The sequence below is a fragment of the Muscardinus avellanarius genome (genome assembly GCF_963383645.1).
Source record: "Muscardinus avellanarius genome assembly, chromosome: 5".
NCBI classification, from domain to species: Eukaryota; Metazoa; Chordata; class Mammalia; order Rodentia; family Gliridae; genus Muscardinus; species Muscardinus avellanarius.
This window is the reverse complement of record NC_137790.1, coordinates 70,040,095-70,059,887: the sequence shown is the minus strand read 5'-3', so window position 1 is coordinate 70,059,887 and position 19,793 is coordinate 70,040,095. Positions and strand designations below refer to the sequence as shown.

Here is a 19,793-nt window from a genome sequence, read left to right as displayed (position 1 = left end):
TTAGTAAGCTACTACTAGGTTCAGAGCTCCGTAGAAGGTGTGTTATGGGGACAAAGCTGGATCAAACCCAGTTTCCAAATTATGAATTCATGGATTCTGGGCTGTGGGATGATGCCAGCAATGTTATCATTCAGGTTTCCTTTCGGGTTCAAGATACACCAGGGCTCAGCATTCTCCTCCTGCAGGCCTGAGGATGGAAGGAGGGGAAGGAAACTTCCACAGTGTGTTGGGTGAGTCTCCCTGCCTCAGATATTGGCCTGCATACCACCTGGGAGCCGACGATACTCTCTGGACAGCAGTAGACTCCTCTGCCTGGACACCTCCTGTGGCCGATTGTGCCGGTGCTTTGTGCCCTACTTAAAAGCAGGGCATCTGCTCTGCCTTTTTGGAAGTGCTGCAAGTCTCCTGCTAAGAATTGCCCAAGGCCTTTTCCTGCAGCGAAGGGAAAAAAGGAAGTTGAAATCTCTGCCTCGTAAATTTCAGTACATGCCTGGATTGTAACCCTAGGGGCTGAGGTTCTAGAAGAAAAGAGGGTTTTTTGTGTTTCTACTGTTTTCTCCTCTGGCATTTAAAAGCACATTTGAAATATACCACAGTTGCATGAGATATGGAAAAATGCATCTGTAAATTAATTTTTTTAAAAAAATCAATGAAACCAGGCAGGGTAGCACATGCCTGTAACACCAGTACTTGGGAGACTGAGACAGGAGGATAACAGGTTTGAGGCCAGAGTAGGATAACTTATCAATACTTTGTTTCAAAATGAAAAAGTAAAATAGGACTCAGGGTGTAGTTCAGAGGTGGCACACCCCAGGGTTCAGTCCTCAGTACCACACACAAAAAATGTTTTAATTAAAATTTTAAAATCAATGTAGAAGCCAGGCATGGTGGCTCACACTTGTAATCCCAGTACTTGGGAGGCTGAACATGAAGACTGTGGATTCGTGGCCAGCCTTGGCAACTTAATGAGGCCCTCCACAACTTGATGAGACTTACCCAGGTGTGGTGGCACACCCTTGTAATCCCAGCATTTGGGAGGCTGAGACAGGAGGATTGTGGTTTGAGGACAGCCTCAACTACTACTTAGGCCCTTTGAAACGCAGTGAGACCCTATTTCAAAATAAAGAATAAAAAATAGGGCTGGGGTTATAGCTTGGAGGTAGAATGCCCCTAGGTTCCATCCCCAGTACTGCAAAATAAAGTAAAATAAAATAAAAATAAAAAGTAAAGGGTCGCGGACGCACTGGTGACCACAGCCGCAGCGATGATAACTGGCAGTGGCCAAATAGGACATGTATTCCTCTGAGAAACCCCGGACATCAGATTTTGGTTTAATATCTGATTGGGACAACATATTGAGACATTTATAGCCATGACTTCCTACCTAAAATATAATAGAGAAGAGACATTCCTAGATGGCGGAGAGGGTAGCAGCGGAGGCAGCAGCAGCGGTGACCAGTATTCAAGAGAGGTAGATAAATCCAATCTAACCCACCTTGAACTGTTGGAAAAAAATCTCCCCCAAAAAAGACTGCTGTTAGCCGGGCATGGTGGCGCACACTTGCAATCCCCGCGCTTGAGAGGCAGAGACAGGAGGATCGCGAAGGTTCAAAGCCAGCTGCACACGCTGACTTAGGAGACCCTGTTTCCAAATAAAAATGTAAAAATAGGTCTGGGAATGTAGCCCGGAGGTAGAAGGGCTTCCAGGAACCCCAGTACCACAAAAAAAAAAAAAAAAAAAAAAAAAAGACTGCTGTTGCCCACATGCTCAGGAACTCTGGACAATATACTACGTAAGAAAAATGCTCAGGAGGAGGGCCAAGATAGCAGCGGCGGCAACAGCCAGTATTGGGGAGAGGCAGGTAGATTCATTCTAATCCACTCTGAACTTTTGAGGAAATCTCCCCAAAAGTAGCCTGCACCTGCCCCACATGCTCAGGAACTCTGGACAACATAATGTAAGAAAAATGTTCGGGGCGCATCAGATGGAGCCCCGCATAGTCAGGTCAGCCAGTGCCGCGTGTCCCAGGAGCCAAGGGCGCTCCTGGCCACCACGCTCCTCTGCGTAGCGCTGGGCCTGGGTGCACTTGGAGCAGCAGAACCCACTCTCTGTGGTGAAGCTGTGGGCCTCCACTCTTGTCGGGAGATAAAACACATTGCTACTAAGTACTTGGGCCCCCGACTCCTGCAAAAAAACATGTACTGTTTTATTTTATTAAAATATATTGAAGAAGCTGGCCATAGTGGTGCATACTTGTAATCCCAACATTCGGGAGGCTGAGACCGGAGGATCCCGGTTCGTGGACAGCCTCAGCTACTTAGTGAGGCCCTCTGCAACTCAGTGAGACCCTGTTTCAAAATAAAGAATAAAAAATAGGGCAGGGGATGTAGCTCCGAGGTCGAATGCCCCTGGGTTTCATCCCAAGACCCACAAAAAAGTATATATATATGAAAGAGGAAGATGGTGGTGGCTGTGGCTGCAGCAGCGACCATGGCCAGAGCAGTATAGGTTGACAGCGGCTGAACAGGACATGCATCCCTCTAATAGCTGATTGGGACAACACACAGAAACATTTCCAGTCATCACATCCTATCTGAAATAAAGGAGAGAGAGTGGAAAATGGTGGAATTAGAGGCGAGACAGCAGCGTGGCGCCCGCCACTGCAAGAAAAGTGATTTTTGGAGGGATATCCCAGAATAGATCAGAAAGCAGACTGCTCCTGTCATGCATGCACAGGAATACTTAACAACAATGTACTCTAGAATAGACTAAGAAGGCTGCGGCAGCAGCCAGTATTCAAGAGAGGCAGACAGATCCAACCCAAATCCACCTTGAAATTTTGAAGAAATCTCCTTAAAAGTAGACTGCTCCTGCTGCACATGTGCAGGGATTCTGGACAACATACTATGTAAGAAAAATGGGACAAGTTGGATGGAGCCCCGCCCATATTGCTGGGCTGGCATGTTGTGCTGGGTATCCAGGGAGACCTCAGCTCAAAGCTGCCACACTCATCTGTGCTGCACTAGGGGCCAGGAGTGCTTGGAGCAACGGATCCCATTCTCCATGGTGAGGCTGTGAGCCTCCACTTTCAGTGAGGAGATAGTATTCATTGCTGCTAGGGAATTGGGTTCCCAGCTTCTGCAAATGACATGTGCTATTTTCTCCTAAAGAAAAAAAAAACATATATATATATATATATATATATATATATATATATATATATAGAGAGAGAGAGAGAGAGAGAGAGAGAGAGATAGGAACCTCTGTAAACGTCCTGCCCACAGTGACAGGAACCAGAGCCCGCCACGTGACAAGGCCAGGTCTGGAGTCAGTGAGACCAGGCCTGGAGCCTGCCACACCGTGAGGCCAGGTCTGGAGCCAGTGAGGCCGGGCCTGGAGCCTGTTGTGCAGCAGGCCTGGAACTGAGGCCTGCTTCACACCAAAAGGCCAGCGGGTTTCTTTAGCTGTGTGGCCAGGAAGCACTAGAAGCTGCCACTGCCTCACCTAATCTCTCAGCAGATTTCCAGATCCAAGTGACCTCTATTTTTAAAAGAATGGTTGTGAGTGGATCATCTTGTCAAAGTTACTCACCTTCTGGCTTTCATGTTTTCAGTAAGTGGGAATAAGTGTGGAGAAATAGAAGCTCTAATACATTGTTGGTGGGATTGCAAGTTGGTGCAACCACTTTGGAGAACAGTATAGAAGATCCTCAGAAGAAGGAAACGAACTTACCATATGATCCAGCAATACCACCTCTGGGTATCTACCAAAAAGAATGAAAACCAAAATACCAAACTAATGCATGAACAACCATGTTCATAGCTGCACAGTTCACCATTGCCAAAATGTAGAACCAACCAAGATGTCCTTCAATGGATGAGTGGATTTCAAAACTGTGGGATATGTACACAATGGAATTTTGCCCAACCATAAGGGAGAACAAAATTATGGCATTTACAGTGAAATGTAACAAAAAAAAGAAATCAGATGCTTTTCTTAATGTGCAAAATATTAGGGAGAAATGGGTAACAGGAGGAACTCTAGATGAAGAAGGGACCCTATAGAGGAGCAATTAAGGTGACATACCTGAGGGGATAAGAGGGAGGATAAGGGAAACTCTTTAAAGTACATGATGTAGCCGGGCGTGGTGGCGCACGCTTGTAATCCCCGCACTTGGGAGGCTGAGACAGAAGGATCACACAGGTTCGAAGCCAGCCTCAGCTACTTAGTGAGGCTCTCGGTAACTTAGTGAGACCCTGTTTCCAAAAATAGGTCTGGGAGTATAACCCGGAGGTAGAAAGCTGCCGGAGCCAGCCGGCAAAAGTACAGGTTCTGAAGAGAGGAGTGAGGATGAAAAGAATTTTATTCAATGAATTTTATTCATAGAATACTTCATTCTCTCATGGAAGGATCGGCAGTACACTCCCGGGTCGATATCTCTACTGACCGATCCTGGTTTTATCGCTCTCGTCCTATTTATACCAACCCTCGTGACGTCACCACCTACGCACGTAACGGTCAAACCAATCAAGCCTGTGCCGTCACCACCTGTGCGCTTAACGGTCAAAGCAATCAATTCCACCTGAGCTTCTCTCAGACGTTGAACTTTCCATGACCCCAAACCTTATTGGCTCTGGGCAAAGGACAGTCAGAAGTATTCTTAAAGGGGAAAACCTTATTGGCTCCCCACAGTTCCCCCTTTCTTATTATATTCAAAAGAAGACTGTGCCTGTCTTAGGTTGATCCTTCAGGTATCAAGGATTACCCGTCTTTGGATAATACAGAGCTAAGCTGTATATCCTGTCTTAGGTTTCCTTGTCCCAAGGAAATCTTACCTGTCATTGATTACCAGCCTCTTAAATAGGGGTACTTTTTAGATGTAGATCATGTACTTCTGCTGAATAAAAATGTTCTCACTTCATCCGAGGTCACACTTTGTCCCAAGCCTCTAATAAACAAGGTATTGAGTATATCATGAAAAATAGGTATTTCAGTAAGACATTTTTCCCAATTAACATTAGGATTTCCACATGTTAAATCAGTTTAACAGGGTATACAAGTTATTCGTGGGCTAACATTTTTATCTTCTTTCCCTGTGTAACCAGGGTCCCACAAGACCACATCTTTAATAGCACAATTACTCTTAGTCTTAGTATTTGTCTGCAATATCATGGGCATCAACTGCAGACATCCCATCTTTTTGACATTTTTAGGAAAATATAAGAGTGTACCAGTTCTTTGTCCAAAATAGCCAAAAGTTCCAATTTTTTGTCCAAAATAATTAAAAGTTTCTGTAATGGGTGTAAAGTTCAAAGCAAGAAGTCCCAGTAATCGTGAGTTGTCACTGAAGACAGTGATCTTCCGTTGTTCCCAAACAGCTGGATGAATATGGGATTATGTGGAACGTAAGTCCATGTTTCATTCAACATTGAAGCTAGGAGCATCATCAGCATTGATCTGAGAACCTTCCATTCTTGCTTGATCCATATATCGCACCAGCCGCTCAGGTATCCACCGTGCATTTTCATCCTGTGAAAAAACACAAACATGCCCTCTTCCCCATATTAGTACAGGGTCAGGACCTTTCCAAATTCCTGTGCAAGGATCTTTCCATTTCACTAGGGCAAAATTGTTTTTGGAGGATGGATGCCAATATCTATCTGCTGCTGTGCGACCAGTTTTGTCAGCATTCAAGAAATTAAGAATGAAAAGAGCATGATTTAAAGAGTTCTGTGGTGAATGGGGATATAACTCTTCCTTTTTATTTATTTTCAAAAGTGTTGTTTTCAAAGAATTGTGGGCACGTTCTATAATGCCCTGTCCTTGAGGATTATAGGGTATACCTGTAATATGCTGAATATTGTATGTATTGCAAAATCGTTTAAAAGCCATACTTGTATATCCTGAACCATTATCAGTTTTAATGTAGGTAGGAAGGCCTGAGAAAGCAAAACATTTCAAACAATGGGAAATCACATGCTTAGCGGCCTCCCCAGTTTGGGCTGTAGCCATAATAAATCATGAAAAAGTATCAATAGACACATGAACATACTTTTGTTTACCAAAGGCAGAAATATGCGTAACATCCATTTGCCACAAATTATTGGGAATCAATCCCCGTGGATTTACACCTAAATGAGGAACAGGCAAATACTCTGGACATACAGGACATTGTTTAACAATTTGTCGTGCTGCTTCTCGAGTAATTTGAAACTGTTTACGCAGACCAGCACTATTTTGATGATGTAAAGAATGTGATTGCTGAGCTTGTTCCAATTGAGAGGGGCAGACTAACTTTGTAGCATCGTCTGCAATCTGATTACCTTCTGCCAAAGGACCAGGCAGGGCAGAATGTGCTCTTATGTGCCCAATAAAACAAGGATGTTGGTGTGATAAGATCTGAGTTTGAATTTGAAAAAATAAATTACCTATCAATTTATTATGCGTATCAATATATGGTACAGTTTCTAATGTTTGAAGGGCATTAGCTATATATAAACTATCTGTATATAAATTAAAAGGCGTATCAGATAGATGTTGAAAAACAGCTGCTACTGCATGCAATTCTACAACTTGAGCAGGTGTAAAAGATGTTTGAATTGTAGTACTATGTTTATTAATTACATAAGATGCCTTACCATTTGATGAGCCATCAGTAAATACCAAGACCGCTTGAGATATGGGAGTAGCATGAATTATCTTAGGAAATATAAGAGCATGTTTATTAACAAACTGTAATAATTTATCATGGGGTAAATGATTGTCAATTTTTCCAATAAAAGATGCAAAAGCAATAGCCCATGAATCAGCATTCTGAAAAAGCCATTGTACTTGTTGTTTAGTAAAAGGAACACTAATAAGTGAAGGTTCTTTTCCAAAATATTTTATAGATTCTGATCTGACAGAACACACCAAGCAGGCAACTAATTCCCAGTATGGCATTAAGACTCTGCTTGGAGTAGTGGGTAAATGTATCCACATTAATGGTCCATCCTGCCACAAAACAGCAGTGGGCGTATGTGCTGATGTTAATATATAAGCAGCCCATTCTTTAGCATAGTCAATGTACTGTTTTCTTTGACATTCAATAGCCAATTCAACCTTTTTAAGAGCAACACGTCCTTCCTCTGTTAAGATCCGAGAGGAAGCTGGGTCTGAGTCACCTTTTAAGATATCAAATAAAGGTTTTAATTCTCCAGTAGTAATATTTAAAAATGGTCTTAGCCAATTAATATCTCCTAAAAGTTTTTGAAAATCATTTAAGGTATTTAAATTATCTTTACGTAACTGAATTTTTTTTTTTTTTTTTTTTGGTGGTACTGGGGTTCCTGGAAGCCCTTCTACCTCCAGGCTACACTCCCAGACCTATTTTTACATTTTTGAAACAGGGTCTCTTACACCAGCGCGGCTGGCTTCGAACCTGCGAGATCCTCCTGTCTCCGCCTCCCAAGCGCGAGGATTACAAGTGTGCGCCACCACACCCGGCTACAAGCTGTTTTTAATTCTTTTAATTGTTTGAAAGTAAAGGGTCTATGTCCTCTAATCACACCTCCTCGACCATCAGGGTCTTCAGTAATGGGGAAAACTCTAAATCCCCTAGTATCTTCTCCGTTTTCTGCAGCCCAATTTATAGCTGCTTGAAGAGGTGATATTAAAGATAAAGGTCAGTGTTTTTCAATGCTTTGTTTAGCAAATGCTACAGTGGGAGAATTTTGAAGGTTCGTATTGCTGATAATAGGAGAATATTGTTGAGGTCCTTCTTTTTCACTATTTGAAGGAGCTATCTGATCTAAACGTTTAGTTAAAGTCTCTACGGCTATTTCTAATTGTTTTATACAAAAAGTGGGCTCCAGAGTTTCTGGAATATCTGGATAAGCCCCTAACTCATTTCTATGGAACCGAGCAGCAGTTTCCTCAAGCCGCTCCTCTCCTTCAGTTTCCTCATCTTCCTTAGGAAGTGAAGGCAAAGCGCCTTTGTGTTCTATCTTAGTTTTACTTACACCAAGCATATCTCTTAACATCTGTACAAAAAACAAAAGACTAAGTTTTAGACCCATTGTATATTACAACTTCCACGTTACTCGCCGCCACCACAAGTCTTCGAGCGTGCTCTCTTTCTCTTCAGCGGTGTCCTTCACTGCGTCCTCAGTTTCAGAATCTCCCCGTACGGGCCACCACCTGCCGGAGCCAGCCGGCAAAAGTACGGGTTCTGAAGAGAGGAGTGAGGATGAAAAGAATTTTATTCAATGAATTTTATTCATAGAATACTTCATTCTCTCATGGAAGGATCGGCAGTACACTCCCGGGTCGATATCTCTACTGACCGATCCTGGTTTTATCACTCTCGTCCTATTTATACCAACCCTCGTGACGTCACCACCTACGCACGTAACAGCCAAACCAATCAAGCCTGTGCTGTCACCACCTATGCGCTTAACGGTCAAAGCAATCAATTCCACCTGAGCTTGTCTCAGACGTTGAACTTTCCATGACCCCAAACTTTATTGGCTCTGGGCAAAGAACAGTCAGAAGTATTCTTAAAGGGGAAAACCTTATTGGCTCCCCACAGAAAGCCTTTGGGTTCCACCCCCAGTACCACACACACACACACACACACAAAAAAAAAAACAAATAAAGTACATGATGTACTTAACCATATCAAAGTCAATCAGGAAGCCAAGCATGAGTAGGAGGAAGGGGGAGGAAAGGGGTTAGAGATTGGGTAGGGGCTGATTAGGTGATGTGTCCATGTATATCTCCACAAGTTTTTTATCCCATTGAGATGTAAGACTACAATGCACCAATAGGCCAGGCGTGGTGGCGCACGCTTGTAATCCCAGCATTCGGGAGGCTGAGACCTGGAGGATCGCGGTTCATGGACAGCCTCAGCTACTTAGTGACGCCCTCTGCAACTCAGTGAGACCCGGTTTCAAAATAAAAAGAGTAAGCCAGGCTTGGTGTCACAGGCTTGTAATCCCAGCATTCGGGAGGCTGAGACCTGAGGATCACGGTTCGCTGACAGCCTCAGCTACTCTGCAACTCAGTGAGACCCTGTTTCAAAAATAAAGAATAAAAATTAGGGCAGGGAGTTTGCTCGGAGGTCAAATGCCCCTGAGTTCCATTCTCAGACACACACACACACACACACACACACACACACACACACACAAATACAATGCACCAATAAAAATTTATAAAAAAAAAAATAGTGCCGGGTGTGGTGGCACACACTTGTAATCCCCATGCTTGGGAGGCGGAGACAGGAGGATTGCGCAGGGTGGAAGCCAGCCTTGCTGGCTTAAGAGATCCTGTTTCCAAATAAAGATATAAAATAGGTCTGAGAGTGTACACCCTGGAGGTAGAAAGGTTTCCAGGAACCCCAGTACCACAAAAAAAAAAAAACGTGTGTGTGTGTGTGTGTGTGTGTGTGTAATAAAAAATAATAATGAATGAATAAAAAAAAAGTAAAACAAGCTGGGCGTGGTAGTACATGCTTGTAATCCCAGCATTCAGGAGGCTAAGACTAGAGGATCTTAGTTTGGGGACAGTGTCAGTTACTTAGTGAGGCCCTCTGCAAGTTAGTGGGACCCTGTTTCAAAATAAAGAATAAAAAATAGGGGAGGTGGTGTAGTTTGGAGGTCGAATGCCTCTGGATTCTATCACCAGACTCACACACACACAAAAAAAAAGTAAAACAGGGCTGAGGATGTAGCTCAGAGATAGAATGCTCCTGGGTTCAATCCCAAATAACACAAATACACACACACACACACACACACAAATCAATGTAGAATGTGGCTATAATATTTCTAAATAAAGCCATCCAACTTTCTTTCCAGTAAGGGTATCCTTTGGGGGTTTTATTTTTTATCCTCTTCATCATTCTTACTGTGAATTTATCACTATGCTTTTTTCATTATTGTCCCTAAACTTGAGCCATTATAATGAGGTAATGAGCATTTAGACTTACATCTAAATTTTCATATTTCAGTTTTAAAATAGTCAGTAGACTGTATTCTAATTGATTCTTAGTTCTGTTTATAGTCTAAGAGAGCTATAAATTCTTAAATATATACTCTGAATTTTATGTATATTCATGTATTAATATCCATGTATTCATAGATAGATATTTTGTTAAATGGCCCAGGGCATGCTGAAAAGATAACTTTTGGTATTAAATTTTGATTCCATTTTAAGAAGGTAAAAGAAAGAATTAAAAAGTGGCTTTGCAGTGAAAAGGTTAGAAACCAAGGAGCTGCTGTTTTAATGAGAGGAGAGGAGAGTTTCATCTCCCTGCCTTCCTGTCTCCAGGTGCCAAAGCCTCATTGACCCTTAGGAAGTGTGGAGTTCATGGTTGACACGGGTGATCACCAATGAGATAGTAACTGCTAAAGCATGAGGACATGGAGGTCACTGGCTGGAGGGAAATTTAGGGACAGAATAGTTAGCGAGTTTTCCTCCTGCACGCAATAGCTAAATATTTTATTTGGATGGTCGTTTGATTAATTGATTGGGATGTAAATTCTACTGCATCTCTGGTATCCAGGTCATTCTTTTGTCTCTGGTTAAGGAAGAGAGACAGAAATGCAGTGTGACTGGCTTATTAATAAACCGGCAGTCGAGGAAAGAGCTTGGCTCTGAAATAATGTAAGAAGGGAAGAGCTGGAAGGGACCTTAGATTTCATCTGGTCCAACTGCTACCCATCAGCTCCCTGGGGGCAGAATGTCTTTGTTCTTCCAGGACCTCTGCAGCTGCAGCATCTGTAGCCCTGAATAACAGAATGGTGGCTAGGGAGCTTGTAATCACTGTGTCAAAGTGATGCAAGCATTTAGGACTACAGGAAGGCAGGAGGATTTAGAGACCAAGCCCGCCCGGGACAAGAGGCATGTTACGTGTTTTAGCTCATGGCAAACCATCATTTGCTGGCTTCAAGGATGTAAAAAGAAGTCGTGCCTCCAGCTGCTAGCCGCACATAAGTCTGAGATCAGCAGGTTTTCTGAAGCCTGGGAGAAGGGTGCCTATTGTTAATTTCTTGTGCAAATGTCAGCTGAGAATCAAAAGTCTGTATGGTTGTGAGGGTGAGCTCTTATCCATCAATTGCCTGACAAGGGTTGTTAACATATCTCAGGGCCTATGGGGCCCTCAGCACATGATGTAAAAGACATAGTTGATCAGAGCATTTTCTTCAGGAATTTTTCTTCAGGAAAAATTCAGCCAATGGAAAGGAATCTTTGAAGTAGCCTGATCTCATTGGAGACAAGTGATCATATCTGTGGTTGTGCATTTGTGAGTAAATACTGTACTTTCCTAGTCACAGAGGTGGGAGAACAAAAAGCTGCATAAACATCCCCTTAGGATCCTTTTTCTTCTTCAATTTTAGACTCTTTTCAGCACCACTCTGAGAGGGAAGCCTAGGAAGGGTTCACCCAGACAACAAGGGTTTTCAGTGAGGTCGTGGGATGTATGGACTTGCCAGGTGATCAGAATCTATAACAGTCAGAGCCTCCAAAATATCTCTGGACGTTTTGTGTTCCATAACACCAGTGGGTTCTCAGCCATCCCTGGAGAGACCATGGGGATCTCTCTGAAACTGCTATCATTACCTAGAATGTGCCCCTCTTGTCCTAACACACAGGCGCCGAGCCGGCTCAGGGCTCCCTCTGACTCTCAGGGAAGTCCAGCATTCTAGAGCCATTTGACTCCCCTGCCTGCTTTGCCAGGGGAAACTGAGATTAGGGAAGAAGACAAAGAAAGGAAGATATGACAAACCTTATCTATCAATGCATTTATTCATTTGTTCAAAAAATGGTTACAAAATTCTTATCATTTTGCAAAGGGTATGTTAGGGACTGACATACAGATGAATCAAAAACAACCTGGCTTTATATTTGTCTAATAGGACAGATAGAAATATGGTAGTACTCTAATGTTAAACAATTTACTGATGCACATATACCATAGGGTGTTATAAGGACATAGAGGATGCATCAAACCTAGACTTGAGGACATCATCCAGACAGTGTCCTTATTTTTTTTTAATCCAATAAGATGATTCACTCACAGAGAAAATGGAGAGAAATATCTCATAGAGCAAATAAAAAGATTGGTGGCACAGGAAGCTTATCTGATTGATGTAGGAGACGGCTGATTTGGGTGGCAACATTCTGCAAGATTTTATAATGTTCTCCTGCAATTCTCAGCTGCCTGGATATAAAGGCAGACAGTGGCTGTAATTCTTATCTGAGTTGTATTGGGTAGGTACAGCAAAACGACTTGTTTGGGTGGTGTTGAGAGAAAAATTCCAATGACTAAGCAAAGGTTTGGAATGGGATGGAGAAAGGGAGAGAGAGACGGCGAGGAAGCAAAAGAACCAAGAAAGTGAAGGTCTGTTGGCTGTCGAGGAGCAAGTGAGTGAGGAGTAAGCATCTGAGAGGCCAGAGAACAGGAGCCTCCTTCATTCATCACCAGGTGCTCGGTGAGCGCCTTCAGTGTCTGGGCAGGGTCTAGTGCTGGGAGTTGATCATGAACAATTCTAATTGGGAGAAGACAATCAATAGTAAGAGTCAAGTAGGTTATGTACTGTGTTAAAACACGCAAAGTACTAAGGTGGGATAGGGAGGAGGGAATAGAGCAGGACAAAAAGGATGTGAAATTCAGGAGGAAGGCTGTAACTTTAAATGGGATGTCATCATAGGCCTGGCTACGAAGGTAATATTTGATCGAAATATGAAGGGGAAAAGGGAATGAGCCAGGCAGATGTGTAGATTGAAATAACCAGGCAGGAACATGCACACACTTCAAAGCCTCAAAGTGTGAGTTACTCCTGTTTTCAAAGAGGCCTATGTGAGCCGGGCGTGGTGGCGCACACTTGTAATCCCCACGCTTGGGAGGCAGAGACAGAAGGATCACACAGGTTCGAAACCAGCCACGCTGGCGTAAGAGACCCTGTTTCAAAAATATAAAATAGGGCCGGGCATGTTGGCGCACGCTTATAATCCCCGGGCTTGGGAGGCGGAGACAGGAGGATCGCGCTGGTTCGGAGCCAGCCTTGCTGGTTTAAGAGACCCTGTTTCAAAAAAAAAGGCCTGGGAGTGTAGCTCGGACGTAGAAGGGCTTCCAGGAACCCCAGTACCACCAAAAAACAAACAAACAAACAAACAAAACAAAACAAAACAAAACAAAAACCCAAAGAGGCCTATGTGGCCGCAGGGGAATGGGCAAGAAGAGTAGGAAATTAGGTGGTGGGCAAACAGGTTTGCTTTGGAGACCCTGATGGAGGCTGGCTTTTCCTCTGGAAAGTGCAAAGCTGTTGCGGGGTTTTGAGCAGAGAAGTGACGTGATCTGACTTACCTTCAGTGGATCACTTGAGCTGCTATGTTGAAAATACACTTCAGGGAAGTGCCAGGGTAGAACCAGGGAAACTGGTTAGGAGGCTATTGCAAGAAAGACTTTGATCAGGCGGTGGCAGCAGAGGTGGTTGGTTGGGTTCTGGATGTATTTCAAGGATGCAGGCAACAAGATTTCATGACAGATTGGATGTGGGAGGTGAGCGAGAGTCAAGGATGACTCCAAGGTGTTTGGTCCAAGCAAGTAGAAAGCTGGAGTTCCCGTTAAATGAACTGGGGAAGAATGTGGGAGGAACAGTTTGGGAAGAAGACTAGGAGTTAAATTTGGAAGAATTGTAGTCAAAGAGCAGCATGTTGATATTTAAGGTGCTGGAAGTGGAGTCATTGCAAATGATTATAAGATTCTGAGTGTAACTCCGGGGATGGGTGTCTAGTGGGATAAAATAAAGTCATAAAGAATGTAGAAGTCTGAAGGTTGAAGGTTAATGACATCTCCTGGGATGTTCTTCTAAGATAGTGAACCAGGCAAGAGAGAAAGGAGCAGGGCCAGCCCTTGTGATGCGGAGTTGAAATATAAATGGTCAGAGATCACATCACTGTTTGAGATATACAGAATTTGAATTAGGTTCAGATTGACTCATACATTAGAAATAGGAAAAACAGCAAAAAGGCAAAAGTCAGATTTGTGGAAACACATCAGATAGCATTATGATAAAGCTATTTGGAGTTTTTCCTGAGATAAATTTATAATCCCATGGCCACACAGATCAAAAACAGTAGATTGAAAAAATTCAATAAATTCTCACAATTCAAATCTTAATTCTTTTATTAAAAAGTTTTCTTGAAAGGCATCTATATTTGGTTTTAGATATGTTAAACTCAGTGTTTATATCAACTCATATCACATTTTAAAAAGCAAGTCCTGTGACATCTTAGGAAAGTTTTCTAATAGTCACAGCATGCCCCAATCTTGGGCCCTGTTTCCAGACTCAATAACACCAAATATAATAAATCTTCAGGCTCAGAAACCAATTTATTTTTATTTAATTTATTAATTTATTTATTTTGATGCAGTATTAGGAATTGAACCCAGGGCATTCTACCTCCAAACTATACCCTCATCCCTATTTTATTTTTATTTTGAAGCAGGGTCTTGCTAAGTTATTAAAGGCCTTCCTAAGTTGTTGAAGCTGGCCTTGAATCTGCGATCCTCCTGTCTCAGCCTCCCAAGTACTGGAATTATAGGTGTGCACCACCCTGCCTGGCTCAGAAACCAATATTTGATCAATATTTTTAAAATATTATACCTATGAGCTGATGGGTGCTACTTAAGCATCAGAATTCACTAAAGACTATTGAAATAATCCAGGATTATACAAGTTCTGTAGATGTATACAGATATTTATCTATAGGTATCAATAGGTACTTATCTGTAGATATTAAGACCTTACTTGAAAATAGAAAAATCAAGAAAGCTCTTGTCTTGCATTTCCAGTTACATTTCTAGCCAATAAATAAAGAGGTAATAAGATAGTTATATTGCCCTTTAAAACAAACAAACAACTAAACTAATGCATACCTATTTATGTTCATAGCTGCACAATTCACCATTGCCAAACTATGGAACCAGCCAAGATGTCTATCAACAGATGAATGGATTACAAAACTGTGGGACATGTACACAATGAAATTCTACTCAAACAAAGAAAAACACAATTTCGTCATGTACAGGGAAATGGATAGAACTGGAGAACATTATGCTGAGATTAGTTAGTCACAAAAAATAAGAAATCAGATACTCTCCCTAATATGCAGAAGCGAGAGAGATAATGGGTCATAGGAGGAACTGTAGACAAAGGAGAAACTTTAGATGAGCTAATAAGGTACCTAACTGAGGGGATGGGAAGGAAGAAAAGGAAAATTATCTAACAAACACTAACAAACATATCAATGTCAATCACTAAGCCAAACATGAGAAGGAGGGATGGGGAGGGGATGGGGTGGGAACTGGGGAAGGGCTGAATGAGTGATGTGTGCATGTATGCCTCCACCATCTTGTACTCCATTAAGATGTATGACTACAATGCACCAATAAAAAGTTTAAAAAATCTGGGCGTGGTGGCGCATGCTTGTAATCCCCACGCTTGGGAGGCGGAGACAGGAGGATCGCAGGTTCAAAGTCAGCCTTGCTGGCTTAAGAGACCCTGTTTCCAAATAAAAATATAAAACAATAGGTCTGGGAGTGTAGCCCAGAGGTAGAAGGGTTTCCAGGAACCCCAGTACCACCAAAAAGTAAAAAATAAAAATAAAAGTTTAAAAAATTAAAAAGCAAACCAAACAAACAAACAAAAATCCCACCTTGTTTCATACAGCCAGTTCAGCAGTTCAGGCTTTATCTCCTCATAAATGGATACAAGTAATAAAGAGAATACTGGATGTTCATAATTAAGTACGTAATATTTAAATCTTCTGGCTTTGTGTAAATTATGCATGCTTGTGGCTGAATTAAAATATTCAGCTATGTATAGTTCATTTTTAGTTCAACAGAAAAATATAAAATGCATTGGTGGTTGAGTTCATATCAATGCAGCAAAGACATTCCCCAGACATACAAAATTCCCCTGCTGAATCAGAGATAATTCTCCTTTAAGTGATTCTGCAGGTGTTTGCTTGGCCAAACAAAATAGGAAAATCATCTTCTATTCACTTTTTTTCTTCTCTGAGACAAGTTTTCAGTAAAATTGCTCAGAAAAAAATAAAAATATACCTATGTAAGTTCATAGTATGTCGTTTGAACAATGAAGTTATACCAGTGTCTGAGAGGTGAAGACTATGTACTGTCTGCTCCATCAAAACCAAGTCAATTGAGTTCCTCTTAACTTGATCAAAAAGGGGAATAATTCTACATAAAAATTTCATACATTACTCAGTCACTCAAAGAAAACTGGATTGGGGTGTTCACATAAACTGGATTCAGAGAGGAATAAAATGAGAAAACTGACCATCGGTGACCTAGACAGGTCAGATGAGTGGCTCTGAGAGCCAGGCAGGTGTCTGGTGAGGAAGCCACCGCCAGGTATTCATGGCTGATGTACAGGAGTATTTGTACAACCGTGGGAAGAATGGTCTTGGGAACAAGGCATGGTGGTGCATGCCTGTAATCCTAGTGCTTGGGAGGCTGAGAAAGGAGGATCACAAATTTGAGAACAGCCTCAGCAACTTAGTGAAGCTCTCAGCAAACCAGTAAGACCTGTATTAAGAATAAAAAGGGCTGCGGATATAGCTCAGAAATAGAATACCCCTGGGTTCAATTCCCAGCACCGCGCGCGTACACACACACACACACACACACACACACACACACACACACAAATGGCCTTGGGTACTGGTCATCAGGAAACCATCCACTGGCTACACCACCACCCAAGCTTCTCACTACACCAATGGCTGGGTCAGCAGGGACCTCTGTTTCCAATCAGTGTCAACATCGGTCTTTCCTACTTTTCATCCCAAGTTTCTCTTTCTTACTCAAGTAGAGAAAAGAAAACAATTTACATATCAAATAAAATGAGTGGTGTCTGCCAAAAATTTCCAAATCTCTTTCCAAGTAGTAGTTTGCCTTACATTTCATTTCCAAAAGCTCCAAGCTCTCTCTCCGGGTGTCTACCTGCCGGTCATGTATTCACTACACTGCATAGAGCAGTGCCTTAGCCACTCTAACCTTTGTGGTAGGATCCTAACTCTCATCCTGTCCCTCCTATGTGTAGGTAGTCAGCCTTCTTTTAAAAGACTTGTAGATACAAAGCGAGAAGTACCAGAATTTAGTTCTCTTGGAATATAAATTTGCTGGGTGTGGTGGTTCAAGACCAGCCTCGACAACTAAGCGAGGCCTTCTACAACTTAGTGAGACCGGGTTTCAAAAGAAAAAATGAAATAGGGCTGGAGGTATAGCTCAGAGGTAGAACACCCATGGGTTTAGTCCTCAGTTCTGCAAAAATAAATAAGTAAGTAAGTAAATAAATAAACAAACAAATAAAGCAAGCAAGCAAGCAGCAAGCAAGCATGTGCTTTCACAAGACAGTAAAGTAGTTTCTTCCAGGCAGGGGCCCTTCACTTGGCCCTCTTGCAGTGGAGATTATGCTGGGGAGGAATCACTGGTCCCACACATCTTTGGCCTCAGGACAAGGAGTCATGGATGTGTCTTTCCTGATCCCATCTAGGATTGTGAAGATGTCCAGTCCCAATCTGAACATCGTGACCTTGCTGGGCAGTTGTCTGACCTACAGTAGCGCGTTCCTCTTTGGGATTCAAGATGTTCTAGTGGGGAGCTCGATGGAAACTCTCATTCAGGTAGGTGATGTTTTGAAACTTGGTTTTGAACATACTGTTAAAGTCTTGATAAAGTTTTAAACTAGCTGCTCCCGTGAGTGTCGGTTCCCTGTGTCATTGGTGTGGGCATGGTCAGAGGCGATCCCTGGTATGTCCAACCCGTGAGGCCCACTCTCCGCCCCAAGGTCTTCCTTGGGCCTGAGGCTTTGCAGATCAGGATGCATGGAGAACCGATGGAGGATCCTCTCCTGACTCTCTTCTGCCCCTTCCACCCGTAGATAAGACTGTCCATGCTGTGCATCGGAACCTCCCTCGTGTTTGGCCCCATCCTGGGGAAGAGCTGGCGACTCTACAAGGTGTTTACCCAGAGGGTCCCAGACAAGAGAGTGGTGAGTAGGCAGCTCGCACACCATGCTGGATCTCAGAGAGCAGCTCCACGCTGCAGCAGATGCTAGAGAAGCCTGCCCACTTCGCCAGGCCTTGCCCCAATGAGGAACATCTGAAATTTTTGCTCCTCATTTCAAACCTTGGCACCCTGCGGCCTCAGAAAGACCCACAACTGAAGGACTATGAGCTAGGTCTTTGAACCTGGCCTCTGCTCTTCCTTCACCCGTCCCAGGCCCCATGGGGACCTGAATACCTGGCACAGGCGTGAGGGAGAACAAGAAGCCTTAACACACATTGATTTTCTTTCTGTTACTATTAGTTTGCATTTTCCAAATTTTCATATAAATGGGATTATTCAGTATGTACTTTTTTTCCTGGCTTATTTTACCCATATGGCTTCTTTTGTTGGCTTATACCCTGTGCTTGGCACCGGTGTGGTCCAGAAATGACAGGAAGAAGAACGATTGCTGTAGAAGGCTGAGGATGTGGCTAGAGCAGTGATCAAAGAAGAGGAAACCCCTGCAGCAGATAGAATCAGCCCCAGAAGCCACTTGGTGGCCAGATCACCCACAAATCCCTGATACCGGGAATTGACAAAACCATACCCTCCACTTTATCAGGCTCCCGAACCTCAGCGCCAACCCCCAGCCTCTGGATAAAGGCTCTTCCCAGACCTCTTATGTCATGCCGTCACAGTCTACTTCTTTGGAATGATGAGATTTTTTAGCAAATATTATTGAATCATGATGAATATTTATGAAAAGCTCAGCTGTGAGTAACCATGCAGATGAGGAAGATGCCTGAAAGGACAAAAAGTTCATCCATCCTCCCAGAACACTGATTTCCCTTTCAAAAACAGCTCTTTTTTTTCTGAGGTATAATTGACATGCAAGGAATTGCATCTGTTCAAAGCATACGATTTGATAAGTTTCAACATATGTATGCACCCATGAAGCATGGTGCATAAGGAACATATGCAGCCCTCCCCAAAGCTTCCTGAGTCCCCTCGCCTCTCCCTGTCCTCAGGACACCATTGATTTTCTTTCTGTCATTATTAGTTTGCATTTTCCAGAATTCAATATAAATGCGATCATTCAGTATGTCCTTTTTTTTGGGGGGGGGTCTGGCTTATTTTACCCATATAAACTTCTTTTGTTGATTTATACCCTCAGCTCTTTTTAATTTTTTATTTTGAAGAAGGTCTCTCTAAATTAATGAGGGTCTCACTAAGTTGCTGAGGTTGGCTTTGAACTTGCCATCTTCCTCCTGTCTCAGACCCTCAAATACCCATATGATTATCTTGGTGAATAGTATAATTATTCATCCTTATTGTTGTATGCATCAAAAGTTTTTTCCTTGTTAGCTGAGTAGTATTCCAGTGTAGAGACAAGTGCTTATCCATTCACCTGTTTATGGATGTTTGAGCTGTTTCCAGTTCAAGACTATTAAAAATAAAGATGCTGCCGGGCGTGGTGGCGCACGCTTGTAATCCCGCGCTTGGGAGGCAGAGACAGGAAGATCGCACAGGTTCGAAGCCAAGCTGCGTGCGCTGGCTTAGGAGACCCTGTTTCCAAAATTTAAAAAAAAAAAAATGTAAAAATAGGTCTGGGAGTGTAGCCTGGAGGTAGAAGGGCTTCCAGGAACCCCAGTACCACCAAAATAAAAATAAAAATAAAAGTAAAGATGCTATCCAGGGTTGGTGGTGCACACCTGAATTCACGCAGACCCT

General features: G+C 42.8%; 1 protein-coding gene across 2 annotated transcripts in view; it reads left to right on the top strand.

The window, feature by feature from the left end:
• GPR156 (G protein-coupled receptor 156) overlaps window positions 1-19,793 on the top strand; it is a gene marked incomplete at both ends in the record, with an annotated part of 95,399 nt that overhangs the window by 51,212 nt on the left and 24,394 nt on the right. For both annotated transcript variants that reach the window (XM_080695465.1, XM_080695464.1), the window contains 2 exons: window positions 17,569-17,698; window positions 17,956-18,066. In XM_080695465.1, the coding sequence (XP_080551591.1) occupies window positions 17,569-17,698; window positions 17,956-18,066 (241 nt within the window). The remainder of the gene's footprint in view (window positions 1-17,568; window positions 17,699-17,955; window positions 18,067-19,793) is intronic.